We start from the raw sequence: 13,512 nt of genomic DNA, 5'->3' as shown, positions 1-13,512 counted from the left end.
GCATCGAGCAGAGCGTACTGATTGACAAGCTCCGCTCTAGAGCATTCTTTCAATGCTGAGCATCGGCAGTGTATATTATCATGAAGACATCCAATCAGTGTGCTGGAGATCGAAGTGGCCACGGTCATCGTTGCAGCCATGGTATTCCCGGGCCAGGCACGCACGATCAGCTTCCCTGAGAGCAGCGACAAACACAGCAGAGTCGGCTTCACTCGGTTTGTGAGATATGTTCTGGAAACTCGACTGGAGTCATGCTTCTCTGAACGTGCAATATCTTCCCATCTTACTTATTGTAGCAGGACAACAACACGCTGTCCATCCACCCATAGTTTCAAGTCCCTCTGTGCTCCCCCCACCCGGCTCCCCATGCAACCGCCTCTTCCCTCGAGACAGTGCTCTTTTGCACACTGTCTGTGAACAGGGCTGGAGCAGCCTTCGCAAGGAAAGCGGCCACAAGATGTTTGCAGCTCGGCACTTTTGCGAATTTGGTGACGGCAATACCACCGAATTCCAATTCACCCTTGATCTTCCCTGTGGATTTGCTAGTCCGGCCGATATGAAGGTCACTTTCCAATGCTCCAGGATCTCGGTTATGTTGAAGATTCAAGCTCTGGAACATACTAATGCTAAACGCTGGACAAGTGCAGTTCCAACTATCCAGGCGGACTTCGTAGAACGGGATAACCATGCTAGTGTGTCCACCGCGAGGATAGATTCGCGACCTCGACAGTTGTTTGTCCACGGCGGACGAAGACTGGATGTAGAAGACTTCACAGCTATTACCGCCCGATTGTTCTAGGTGTTGAACTTCTGCGTGTTCCAGCACTGGGCAATCTTGGCCTGCAGAAGTTCTCAATCCCGGCATGCCCTCTTGATCGTTTTGCCTCGTGGCTGAGTGCTTCACCATGACGTTGGTTACCAGGCCCCGATCCAGGAGATCAAGCGCGGGAAGTAGTTCATGAGGGAATAGCATGTGCAGGGTCAAGAAGACTGGGCGAGCCTTCTCCTGGTTCGACAGAGATAAAGGGTGGACACCTTTGCGATGAACATGTTGTGGCTGGTCATGCAGATGAGACGGTTGTTGGTCTTGGTAAAAGGTGTTAGGATCCAAGAATTGTGATAGAGCCCTAATTATTGAGTTCAAGATTGATGCTTGCGACTGGTTCAAAGTCATTGCAAGGGTGCGAAGTCCCAGCGCAGTTGGAAGCCTCTGCTGAAGCTCTGATGCCAAAAGTGTTTGTCAATCTCCCCAGTTCGTTGCTGCTAAGAGACTACAGGCACTGAGACTGATTGGAGGCGACGATAACAAATTCGACATCTATCGAATTGAGATCGCACAATCACTAGAACCGATGTACATTTTTCACAGATACATATGTGAAGGGATGGATTTAGTCTCTCAGAATCTCGAGCGATAACTCTCAACTGCAGAGTTTTTTATGTCCCTTTACATAAGCCCTCTGTATAACTCCCTGTTCCTCTCTCGAAACTAGACTGCTACAGCACCGCTTAGCTGTATTTTCGACTGCTGGGTATACAGGATTATCGATTTGGTTAGGTTGCATAATCTACTAGGCTAAATCTGAGTTCTCTGCACTCAACCCTGCCATCGGACTTTACCTCCCTTCATGACACTAACAACCCCCAATGGAACCTGTGCCGCGTCCACGATCTGGACGCTTCCATACTTTTCGACAATCTGAGAACCGTAGACTGCTAGCATCCATTTCCAATACGGATTCATCGAGTCAAACGATTTGAGAATACCAAAGGACGACAATTTCTGCCCACGGGGTGCCGAGGGTAGCTTGTCCAGCCATGCGGTGATCTCATTAGTCGCATGGACATGAAACTCGGCGGGAATGTCGAGTAGGTGGCAATAGGCATTAGAAAGATTGATCGACCGCTCCTCGCGGTATCTTAGGTATTCCTCCTTCGACATGAATTTGTCGCCAAAAGTGGGCAGTCCCGACGGGTATGACCTCTTTCTTCCGTAATTTTTCATTTCTGAATCGAACTGGGATTTGGCAGCGAGATATGACTTCTCCTCGAGGTCGAGGCATTTCGACAGAATCTTCTGCGGAGTTTGAAGCATCGTCTCTCGCATGCAGTAGAGCGGCACAAGTGGATTGCGCAGCTCGAGACCTCCCATCTGAACAGGCCAATACCAGACTCCATCGGGGACATCCTTGACCTCGAAACGCTCCTGGGCCAATTTCGAGAGATAGTCCGTTACTGAACCACCCTGGAAGAGTGCTTTCTGGATTTTGGCAAATGTATCGATCATGTCATCCAGATGACCCCGACCAAATGCAAACGAAGGTTTCCCGAAGTTGTTGCTGAAGAACCGCGCCAGGTACGCATTGTATGCCTGAATGTACGAAAATATCGACGTGCAATGGGACAGCTGCAGCTGAAGTTCTTTGATGTGCTCGTCGACCATGCCCTGATCTATTACAAATCGGACACTCTTCGCATCCAAGCGTAGGAAGCCCCAGCGTACATCACCCTTTGGCAAGTGTGCCTTCTGCGGTGATCCTCTGTCGTGCCCGACCTCATGTTTGGAGTCGGAAATTTGATGATCTGTGGGTCGGGTAACGGCGCCCTGGTCGAACACAACGCTCCCAGTCTTCTCTTTGTTGAACTCGATACCCATGATCGAGGCGAATTTGTTCATTGCTTCCCACCCACGAATACACAGATCTTGCGTTCCCCAGAACCAGAAATCATCATGAAGACGGTAGAGATAGGTTTGGGTGGCTTTGTTCACCGCAAAATCCATAACAAACAAAATCACCTCACCAAAGACATCGCTGAGCGCATGGGACATCGGGACGCCTCGTTGACGAACATGATATTGGCCGTCTGGGCCGTCCTGAACAAATCGCATGGGCGCTTGCAGGAACTTCTGGAAGAAGTCCAGCCAGCCCGAATCGACACCAAAGAATTTCAACACAGCGAAGATAGCGCCATGAGGGAGGGATGGCCCGAACCACTGGAAGTCTGAACGAATTACGGCATGTGGCACCCCTGGCCGAATATGATGTGAAACAAGAGCTTCGGTGATGAGCAAGTGTAAAAGACCCTGCTTCGTTTCGACCGGGCTCTTCCTGCCCGGCGTCGAATCATCATCACTGTCATACCCGCGTGCTCCTTCAGACTCCGTGCTTGGCAGCTGGGACATAAAATAGTCTTGTTCATACCGATCCTTTCGGCGCTCCTCCACACAGTTGCGTAAAGCCGATTCCTCGTCCAGGAAATACCGCCGTCGGTCCCGGTCATTTTTGGGCATGTCAACCCCCGCAGTTCGCCAGGCAGGGGAGAGGAAGAAACCGGTAAGGCAAGACTTGAAATGGACCGCCCACTTCATACCTATGGCGTGAAGCAGAATCGCATCGAGGACATCCTCGTCCATGAATACTCGATATTTCCCGTTTAGTTGCCGACGTTGCTCGATAGAGATTGCACCGCTGACCGTCGTCCACCTCCAGCTCTCAAGAGAGGTGAATCTCATGTTCAACACGTCGGCGACCTCCTGGAGTACCGCCGCATTATTTTGAAAAGATTTCAGAATGGCAGCCTTCTCGTCGGATAAGAGATCGGTCCTTAAGAGACTAGTAATTGTCATTTTGAGGTCGTTTGCACTGAACAGTTCCGCTGTGCAGCGAAGAGTGTTGCAAAAAGCCCTCGTCGAGGTCTCAATGCTCTTGAAACTTTTGGAGATCGACTTTTCTGACTTGAATAATTGGTTAAGGTAGCGATGAATTTCCGTATCATCGTTTTCGGAATTGGAGAAGACGATAGACTCCCACTGCGCTCTCTGTTCGTGCATTTCCTTTCGACCAACACTCTCAAATGACGACTCCTCCATCGAACCGTGTTCAGATTGGCGCGGGCTGATGTCCGTGGGGCTCGAGAGCCATTCGGTCACCAGCTCAGAGAAGAACTGTGCGTGCTCATGCTGTACACTTTTGAGACTGAGGTACTCCACTAACTCGTCGTGGATTCGGTGGACAATTTCAGAAGCGAATGCAGGATCTTTGCCCGCTTGTCGGAGGAATAGCTGTTGGTTTCGACGGGTCCGTGCAAGGTCAGAAGCTGGATCGGTCTCGGAATCAGAATCGCACGATTCATCATTGACGACAGTAATGCCGGCTTGACGGCAGGAGCCAACCAATAGCTTGCATGTGCGTTCGAGGTCATCCTTGACCGGTTTTGCCTCACGAATGATATCGTTCTTGGATGCCTCGTACTGGTCACGCTGTTTCCTCACCTCCAGGATTTTCGTCGAGGTGACGGAGCGGAGAGTCTCTGGGAGCGCCGAGGATGCCATGTAATTCGTAAGAATACCACCGAATAGCGGAAGGCGAAACCGTAGACCGATTGGAAGGCCAGGAAATAGATCAAGGCAGGGACAATAAAGGTCACTTCGACGAACTTGTAGAGACTGCAGTGCCTCTTTATACCTTTCGAGGCAGGCGGTAGGCTAGCACAGTGACTCACAACTCACATGTAATTCTGCGTCTTGGTGACCCCGAGAATAATGTGGCCTACAATGAAGTGGAGTTTTGGAAATGGTCCTGCCAAAGAAAGGAGCGAGGCTGAATCTCAATAAATTGTGTGGTTGGTCAACTGGTGCGAGCGGTCTGTCATCTACTGCCGCGCATTTATCACGGACGCGCAACATGGGACCTAATTCTCGGCGGTCTTGCGTACTGTACTCGGCGTCTATCTGAGGCCATCCGTGCTTGTAGACTAGAGTATGCTTTCATCTGCCCAGCGGAGAGCGGCATCGCCTCGCTAGACGCTCTGCCATCATGAGTCCGCCGAAAATTGCCGATTCTTCACATTCCACACCCCTTTCTCTACCATGGAGACACCAGAGTCGCTTCCGCCTCCAAACTCCAAAGTGATTGTTCAATGTGTTGATCCGCATAACCTTTTTGACCGTTTCGAGCCACGGCTCTCGGCCAGAAGCCCTCTACGGAACTTGCACTGGAAAGCCCCCAACCGGCCACTACGATCGATCTCGAATTTGAATATATCGTTGACGCGCGAAGACCAATCCGCTGGTGCGCAAGCCAACGTTCGGAGGCACCAGATACCAGGTCTCCGAGAGACTCCATACGTCAAACTATACTTGTTAAGGTGCGATGACAAGGAAATCTATAAAGAGAAGGTCAGAAAAGAGGTCCGCCAGTGGGTCAAGACACAAACACCTCCAGGTGATGGGAAATCATCGAGCAAGAGCCAGGAGGATCATGATGCCTTCGAATGGCTGATCGTCCATGTCGTTCTTCCAAACACTCCTGCAGCCAGCCAGCCAAAATCATCGAAGCATATCTCACTAGAGGCCTCGGAGAGCACCGACAGCGTCAATAGCAAAACAAAGTGGTCCGGCAAAAGCCCATCCACTATTTTCGACAAACTGAGAGCCGATTTTAGCAGTTCCAAGTCGTCCATCTCCCGCGTTGCCCAGGTCCGACTTCTTGAGCCTGGAGATAAATCAACGGCCTTGACATCTGCGGAATTGGAGGAGCAGTGGCATGACTTGGTGGATTCTCTGAAAACATGTATCCTGCGCTCGTTTGATGCTCGTGTCGCCCAATACGAACTGGACATTCGTGAAAGAGATAGCCAGAGAAGTCTGCCGGGTTGGAACTTCTGCACATTCCTCGTTCTCAAAGAAGGTCTTGCCAAAGGCTTTGAAAACTTGGGCTTGCTTGAAGATGCCCTTGCCGTGTATGATGAGCTTTCTCTGGGTCTTGACACACTAGTCAAGGAACAGGCCCAGAAAAGTGATCATGACGAAAGCGGAGCATTACTAACTTTTTCTAAAGAATCCAAGGATCTCTTAAGAGCAGCTCTGGACCCGGAGACGAAGAGCATATCGTGTATGGATGCCGACTCGCCTCTTGACCTGAAGCACATTCTCGCAGCAGATGAAGATGACTTTCCATTTGAGGTTGAAAGGAAGAATTACCGCAATCTTATTCTTTCTAATGATGTTTCGGCCTTGGATCTTCGCATCTATCTCTTCACGCGGGAAATGGAGATCCTGACAAGACAGTCACGGTCGGTGCTTAGCAAGTCCTCCCAACCGGGCAAGACGGACGCCGATCTCGACGTTGTTGCAGATTTGACGGAACGAGCCATGAAGTTCATTAGTCTCGCCGGCCGCACTCTCCGAGTCGAGCTTTACAATGCCTGGGGTGGGCACGAAGGGCTGAGTGAAGATGAGCTGCACACCCAAAGAATAGTCACAAGTAACATTGTCTCCACCTGGCAGTGGCGAGCTGTCATACAGATTCTTGCTCAAGCTTTGCCAGCTTTGGGCGGCGACATCGACTACGGTAAAGGAGAGTTGTCACTGGACACTACTGAGCTCTCTGCCGATTCGGATGCAGCCGTTGCAGACCAATTTCAGCGGTCATCCGAGAGCTACCAACCCATATCCCTTACTTCTGGTATGCGGTCCGCTTCCCGTGAACGTTCCCAGGATCGAAGCAAGAGATATACTCCACTGCCCAATGGCACAGTTCTACGACAAGGACAGCCGACTCGAACCGGATTTGGCCGTCTCGCCTTGTGGATATCAAAGCTCGTACTCATGGCGAGACATTTCGTCGAGACCTTGGAGGCCGTGAAACCATGGGTTGCTACTATGAAACAGTCTGCTCTGAAATCTGATGGCGACCAAATGCAACCGATTGCCACCAATGGCGAGACCAACGATGATCCAGTAGAGGAAGACCTGTCCCCGCCCTCTACCAACACCGAGCTTCTCTTGGGCCTAGGGTCCGCCACATTGAAAACGGCAGCGGCGTCGAAGTCGGGTTTTATGATGCTTTACGCCATGTTGTCTGTCCTTGCCTTTCGGATTGTATCGCCCACCAAAAATCGAGCAACATCCGAGCAAATATTGACAGACCTGGTCGAAGTGGAATATTCGCAAGATAACTGGTCAATTGCCGCCCGTTATCTCCAGAATATCCTCGGTCCACTCCCACGTGGCTCGTATCGTCCTTCAGAAGAGTACCTCCTCCGCATTTATGCCGAGTGTCTGAAGCGTCTTGAGCGGCCTATTGAATACGCTCGATGTCTTATTTCTTGTCTGCATCCCCCTAGAAATGCCGACTGTGCGACTTCCTCCAAATCTCGCTCTCAAGCGAATCAATATTATATGAACGAATTTTTCCGGGTATTGCCAAACATCCCAGCAACAACACTACGTGCGGCATTGCTGTTTCGCATCGCTGTGGTTTCGCGACACATTTCTCCACATGATACCAAGGATGGGTTCAGTATCTCAATCCAAATACGCAGTCTTTCTGGTGCCTCGACCCCTCCAATTGATAATGTCAAGTTACGACTTATCGCCAAAGACGGTGTCGAGCCGCGGTCCATATTGCTCTTCCTTCAAGACAAGGTGGTCATAGACTCCAAGGGCAAGACCGTTGCCCTAGAAACCCCTGTTACGACGCATGGTTGGTATGTACCGGATGAAGTCGAGGTTTGCATTGGCAACTTGAGACTTTTGCATCATTTCAAGTCGCGAATAGATGATGAGGATCCAGGATCTGACGATTCCCTAAGCCCTCGCGCAGACGTGGTACCACTCCTTTTATACCCAAGCTATCGATCGTTCGGAATCAAGATTTACCCTTTCCCAATCATTCATTTGGCCCAGATCCGTAGATTGCTCCTACAAGTCAGACCTGGGCAGAACAACATCAAGCAGGTCAAGCTTCGATTGAGGACGGCAACAGCTGGGCTGAGGCTTAACATCCACGACTCTAAATTGGTCGGCGATCAACATGAATCAAATCAAATGCGGACGGCCCGAGAAGGCGACGCTTTAGTGATGTTGCTGGATAATTTAGCCTCGGAGACGGTCACGGATGTCGAGATTCCCTACACCATGGAAACGTCCTCCGAGCCGACGATAATGTTGCGCATTGAGGCTAGTTACGAGACCGACCAGGGAATATTCACCTTTTACGACACAGCTTTTGTTAAGGTGATCTTACCTGTGACTGTCAATGTGCAGGACGTTTTTCGGAAGGACTACATGTACTCCAGATTCACCATTATCCCTTCGACTATGGTACCGCTTCGTCTCATCGGCTGCAGTCTAGAGAAGAACGACTCCCATGACATGATTGCGGGCGGGAGCATCAGCGAGCCATTCGTGGTGTTCCCGAAACAACCTGCCAACTGGACTGTCCGGCTTGTGCCCAGGAATGAAAATGTTGCAGAGGCCAGTAGGAGACTAACGCTCGTTGTTGACTTCCAATCTCTTGACGGAATAATGTTGGCCATTCTTGAGAAACAGTTCACCAAAGAGCTTACCAAGTCGAGACACTCTTTTGCCGCCCGACTGCTCACATCGCATTTACTGGAGCGTGTTCGTACCACGTGGACCGAGCAAGATGTGGAAGTTGCAGGATTAACACAAGAATTTGAAGTGTGGAAGATGGAGGATATGGATTGGCCGTCGGTTTTGTGCGCATTTGACCGAAAAAGAAGAGCCGAGATTGAAGAATGGCTTCGAGACTGGCATTCTCGAACGCCCCCGATCAAGTTTTCGTCTTCCAAGGTTCCCCAACGCCAGCTCAGATTGTTTGTTGACATCCCGCCGCGTTCGATACTATTTTCGGCATTTCTAGACGCCAAATGGTCAAGGCCGCCACACCCGACTGCAACAATCGGCCAGCCATTGCTGGCCGAAATCGTCATGAAACTCGAAGATCGTGTAGAGGGGGAATTGGAAGCGTCATTCGAGATCGCCGCTCTTTCGGATTCGTGGCTCGTGGGGGGCAGACGCAAAGGTAATGTGCAGCTGGGTTCAGAGACCATCCGCATGCACGTGGTCCTCTTCCCTCAACATCTCGGACACTTGCTCCTTCCGTCGGTCAGTGTTAAATGTCGCAAACGGATCCGAAGTAGCGGCAAAGATGAATGGGCAGAACTCCTGACAGATGTTCAAAATCCTGCTCATGGTCGGAGTATTCTAATTACCCCAGATTTGCGGAGCACCACGGTGGAGGTGTTTGGAGCCATAGCGGACGAAGGTGCTGGCAGGCTGGTCGCGAGCGGAAGTCGTGGAGGAGTGGATTGAAGTCCAACTGGAGCCCCCAGCACTCTCTTCACCGCCATCACTAGACCCCAGCTGGCATTGAACAAAGCCGGACATAATTTTGAGCCGCAGCTTGGAGCTGCGTCCTTACGGCGGTGCGGTGACACCAAGCGCCAGGAACGGGCTCGCTTTGAGCTATTCCAGAAACCTTGACTACAGCTGTTCTGACCAGTCGCAGGGCCCAAATTCAGGGTCTGTGCTCGGCACGAACCGACAACTACCCTGCAAGCAGATTGGTGCGGTGGAGTGACGACATGGGCGGAGTCAAAGCCACGACGAAGCCTTAGCCAAAGTCCCGTTAGGTTAGTGTCAGGTCTCAGCTCCCCAACAAAATCATTTTCGTTGGAACTCCCGATTTCACCCTGCATACCATACCCAGCTTCCCTACTGCCAGTGACCCTGACCACCAGTCAGCCCGAGAACTTCAGCTCCTGTCATTCTTCAGTCTCTCCCATTTGACCGAGGCATCGGCTCTTTCGAGAGACCTCTGAACCAGGGTCTCTCAGCATGTGAATTGGTTAGTCTCTGCTGCTGGGCGAGCATCTGTTGCACATGTCAATGGGTCTCGATTCATTGACAACCGTGTCCTGTGCCCAGTCAGCAATAAACGGCACGGAACCCAGCATGTGCTCAAGGACATAACCATTAGCGGTCAGCCGATCGCGCTCAACAGACGCACAACATTCTGTCGGACATGACAGCGCCCCTTCGATCGACGAGTCGAAGCCGTCAAGAGTCCGGCCAGACTGGAGCTGCCAAGGCATCGGGCAAGGCCGAGGTCAGCTCTTCCCAATTATCGGTCAACGAAGGGGGCAAAACCGCACATCTTCAAGCCAAGGTGGGATCATTGAGTGCACCAATGCACACAGAGAGTCTCCAGCTCAGGGAAATGTGCCAGCCAGCCAGTCCCACATTAGGGAACCGGCTGACCATCATGGCCAGACCGTCCCCGTGTGTGTGGCCGTCCGAACAAACTCCCTGCGGAAGTGCCATAGCTGAATAGTAGTATCCCACCAGCCTCGAACTGACCGAGCAGCGATTCGTGACAGCAGCCTAATCCAATTACCTAGCCTTGCTTTATCAGCTTACCTACACATGTTGCATCAGAACACAGTAGCGGACAAATGAACCAGTAAATGCTCGTTTGCGTTTTCGCTTTGGAGGATGAGCGCTGTGCGGAGTTCTGGTCATTACGAACAGGCTTGGGTGCCTCTTAACGGCACCTACATACCTAACTTGGAAGGTATCCAGCGGTTGGCGATCTTCGGGGCCCAGATGAAGACCCTGCAATCGTCGCTCACCGCCCAGGCACAACCGAGCAGCTAAATGGCCTGCGAGCCGATGCTAGCTGCTGGTCCCCTGATTGCCCCTGCGCACTAACCATGGGGGACTTTGTTGAGATTCACGGATCATGCGAATTTTTCCCCTCCGGCCAAAAAAAATGAATAGCCCGCAGCCCACATTCTCTCCACTGCCCTGCGCCTGCACGACTTCTACGACAGGAGACCTGTGTTCATTCGCCGCCAGAACTCCGTTCACTCCTTTGCCTGAGGGAATACGACCCTTTGAGCCTTAAACATTATTTTTCGGCCTAGTTCAGAAGCTCCTCTTAACCCTGCCCTGTCGCTGCAGTCTTCACCTTCTGCTTCACTCTTGCCTTGACCTGTCTACACGGCACTCCCCCTCAATCGTGTCCTGCCCACACTCCTTCTTCCTACCTCCAAGGTCGAATATTCACCTCGTTGCGCTCTGCCGAAGAGTCTCTTCCCAGATCGGCCATGACTTCCACTGCACTGCCCGCGGAGGGAATCCTTCGTCGTCTGGCGACGGCCGACTCGACACCTACCTCCTCTGCCAACATCTCACCTCTCGATAGTCCGAGATCCTCGCCTTCCTCGACCTCGTTGTCCTCTCTTGCCTCAGAAGACGCTCCCACCCATCCTCCTAAGCAGAGCTCTGAAAAGAAGCAGCTGCTCGATACCTATGGCAATCCCTTCGAAGTGCCCGACTTCACCATTAGCGACATACACAATGCCATCCCAAAGCATTGCTTCCAAAGATCTGCTGTCACCGGTCTGTACTATGTTGCTCGAGACATCACCTCTCTCGCCATCACCTTCTATCTCTTCAACCGCTTTGTGACCTCTGAGAACGTTCCGTATACCCCGTTAAGAGCTGGTTTGTGGTTTGTGTACACTGTTATACAAGGCCTGTTCGGAACCGGGCTGTGGGTGCTAGCTCATGAGTGCGGACATCAGTCATTCTCAACCAGTAAAACCCTGAACGATACAGTTGGCTACTTCTGCCACACTGCGCTTTTGGTGCCGTATTTCTCTTGGAAGATCTCTCATGGCAAGCATCACAAAGCCACTGGTCACATGGAGCGAGACATGGTCTTTGTCCCAGCGACCAAGGAGCAATACCTCAGTCGAAGAGGAAAGCTGCTACATCAGCTCGATGAGTTGACTGAAGAGACGCCAATTGCAACTGCATACCACTTAATCAGCCAACAACTCTTTGGTTGGCCCATGTATTTGTTCACCAACGTCACCGGCCATAACAAACACGAAGTCCAACGTGAGGGCCGTGGAATTGGCAAGCACAATGGATTCGGTGGTGGAGTCAACCACTTCGACCCTGCCAGCCCATTGTATGAGGCCAAAGATGCCAAGCTGATTTTCCTGAGTGACCTGGGTCTTCTCGCGGTCGGAAGCATCCTTTTCTTGGTCGGCAGGACTTATGGTCTCTCGAATCTGTTTGTCTGGTATATTGCTCCATACTTGTGGATCAATCATTGGTTAGGTGAGTCATACAGAGCCAGAACGATGTTTCCAGCCCACCTTGCTTACAGGTAAACAGTCGCGATTACTTTCCTGCAACACACGGACCCTTCTCTTCCCCATTATACTCCTCAAATGTGGACATATACCCGCGGAGCCGCAGCCACAATTGATCGAGAATTTGGGTTTGTTGGGCGCCAACTGTTCCATGGTATCATCGAAACCCATGTCCTTCACCACTATGTCAGTACCATCCCATTTTACAACGCTGATGAGGCCAGCGAAGCCATCAAGAAGGTGATGGGCCGTCATTATCGAAGTGATACCAAGGAGGGGTCTCTGGGGTTTTTGAAGAGCTTGTGGAAATCCATGAGATGGTGTGGCTGGGTTGAGCCCATGGAAGGCGCCACTGGAGATGACGCAGGCGTGCTGTTCTTTCGCAATAGAAACGGGTTGGGAGTGTCGCCTGCCAAAACAGCGAAAACAGCTGCATCGTGACTCCGGTCTCCTCTGAAGGACTGACGGGCGATGCTATTGGCACGCCTTGCATGGCTTGCATGGAACATCAGAGTTGGATCTTATCCATCTGGAGCATGACAGTATTACAGCAAGATTTTTAGAAATAGATTATGGGGACGATCAGAATTGAAAAGACGTACAATAAACTTGAGGTGGAGGCGAACAAGTAGGCAAGGGACGTACCTCGTACTCCGTACTCGTGTGAACATTACGCGTCAGGTGAGCTGCTGTTCCTTTCAATTGCCGCCTTGGTCGGATGTCAGGTCCGGGGGGCCAGGGAAGATTGGCCATCCTAGGCACTTAGGCGGCTATGATGCGATGCGGGCTGCATCTCGCAAGAATTCATCCTACGCTGTTCCTATGCTGTACGGCCGAGTAAGACCTACTAGTCTGGTCGGCAGAGACTGTTACCTGCTCATACGCAGTACATGAACAGGCGCAGGGCTTCGACGAAGTCCATTCTTATGTCAGCGTGGAGCTCCTTCGTATCCTGCTACGGCCTTAAAAAGTAACTTACCGTTGTCGCGGTCCATTTTCAGCCCGTTGAGGACATTCCACGCCGTCACCCCCTCTAACCGATCAAGGCTATGTTGCTCAGCTCAGTGTATTCGTGCGAAAGCTATGGACATCAGAGTGCCTCCTGTCACTGATCACTCCGCCGCTTAAACTGATATCACAGCTCTCAGCTTTGAGATCCGACTCGTCCGAGTATACACAGCACGTATGGCGATTGGCACATGGAAGCTTTGGCAATGTCGTATGCACAGCCATGGCTGACGTGAATACCTTGTTCAAAGCTTTAACTGATATAAAGGAGCCTCGATTGCACCCGCCTTTGGTTCCGTTCATTCAACATCAACATTTGTACCACCTTAAGCCCCCAGGGTATCTGATATCAAACGGCCCGATAAAGTCTTTGGATACCCAGCATCATCTGACAGTTACCATTACTATGGCCTTCAAGAGCATCCTCCCTCCGTTCGAAAAGCGGCCAAGGTCGCAAAGCAACTGGCCGAGTAGGAGTGCGAAACTCATATATGTGAATCCCCTCAACTAGTATCCCCGTATGATTCG

General features: G+C 51.4%; 4 protein-coding genes across 4 annotated transcripts; 2 read left to right on the top strand and 2 right to left on the bottom strand.

Moving 5' to 3' along the window:
- Positions 1-331: 331 nt before the first annotated feature.
- Positions 332-1,174, bottom strand: AYL99_08648 (hypothetical protein; the record flags this gene model as incomplete). Its single annotated transcript, XM_018840156.1, has 1 exon — positions 332-1,174. The coding sequence occupies one exon, from the start codon at positions 1,172-1,174 to the stop codon at positions 332-334; it is 843 nt and encodes a 280-aa protein (XP_018691277.1).
- A 423-nt stretch (positions 1,175-1,597) lies between these two features.
- On the bottom strand, positions 1,598-4,333 carry AYL99_08647 (hypothetical protein; the record flags this gene model as incomplete). The annotated part of the gene is made up of 1 exon (XM_018840155.1): positions 1,598-4,333. One exon carries the CDS (start codon positions 4,331-4,333, stop codon positions 1,598-1,600), a length of 2,736 nt encoding a protein of 911 aa, XP_018691276.1.
- A 537-nt stretch (positions 4,334-4,870) lies between these two features.
- Positions 4,871-9,121, top strand: AYL99_08646 (hypothetical protein; the record flags this gene model as incomplete). The annotated part of the gene is made up of 1 exon (XM_018840154.1): positions 4,871-9,121. One exon carries the CDS (start codon positions 4,871-4,873, stop codon positions 9,119-9,121), a length of 4,251 nt encoding a protein of 1,416 aa, XP_018691275.1.
- Positions 9,122-10,917: 1,796 nt separating this feature from the next.
- On the top strand, positions 10,918-12,417 carry AYL99_08645 (hypothetical protein; the record flags this gene model as incomplete). Its single annotated transcript, XM_018840153.1, has 2 exons — positions 10,918-11,941; positions 11,999-12,417. The coding sequence occupies 2 exons, from the start codon at positions 10,918-10,920 to the stop codon at positions 12,415-12,417; spliced, it is 1,443 nt and encodes a 480-aa protein (XP_018691274.1).
- Between the last annotated feature and the right edge of the window lie 1,095 nt (positions 12,418-13,512).

Source organism: Fonsecaea erecta (assembly GCF_001651985.1).
Source record: "Fonsecaea erecta strain CBS 125763 chromosome Unknown Scaff7, whole genome shotgun sequence".
Taxonomy (NCBI): Eukaryota; Fungi; Ascomycota; class Eurotiomycetes; order Chaetothyriales; family Herpotrichiellaceae; genus Fonsecaea; species Fonsecaea erecta.
Note: the sequence above shows the minus strand (reverse complement) of the source record. Positions and strands in the feature narration are given on the sequence as shown.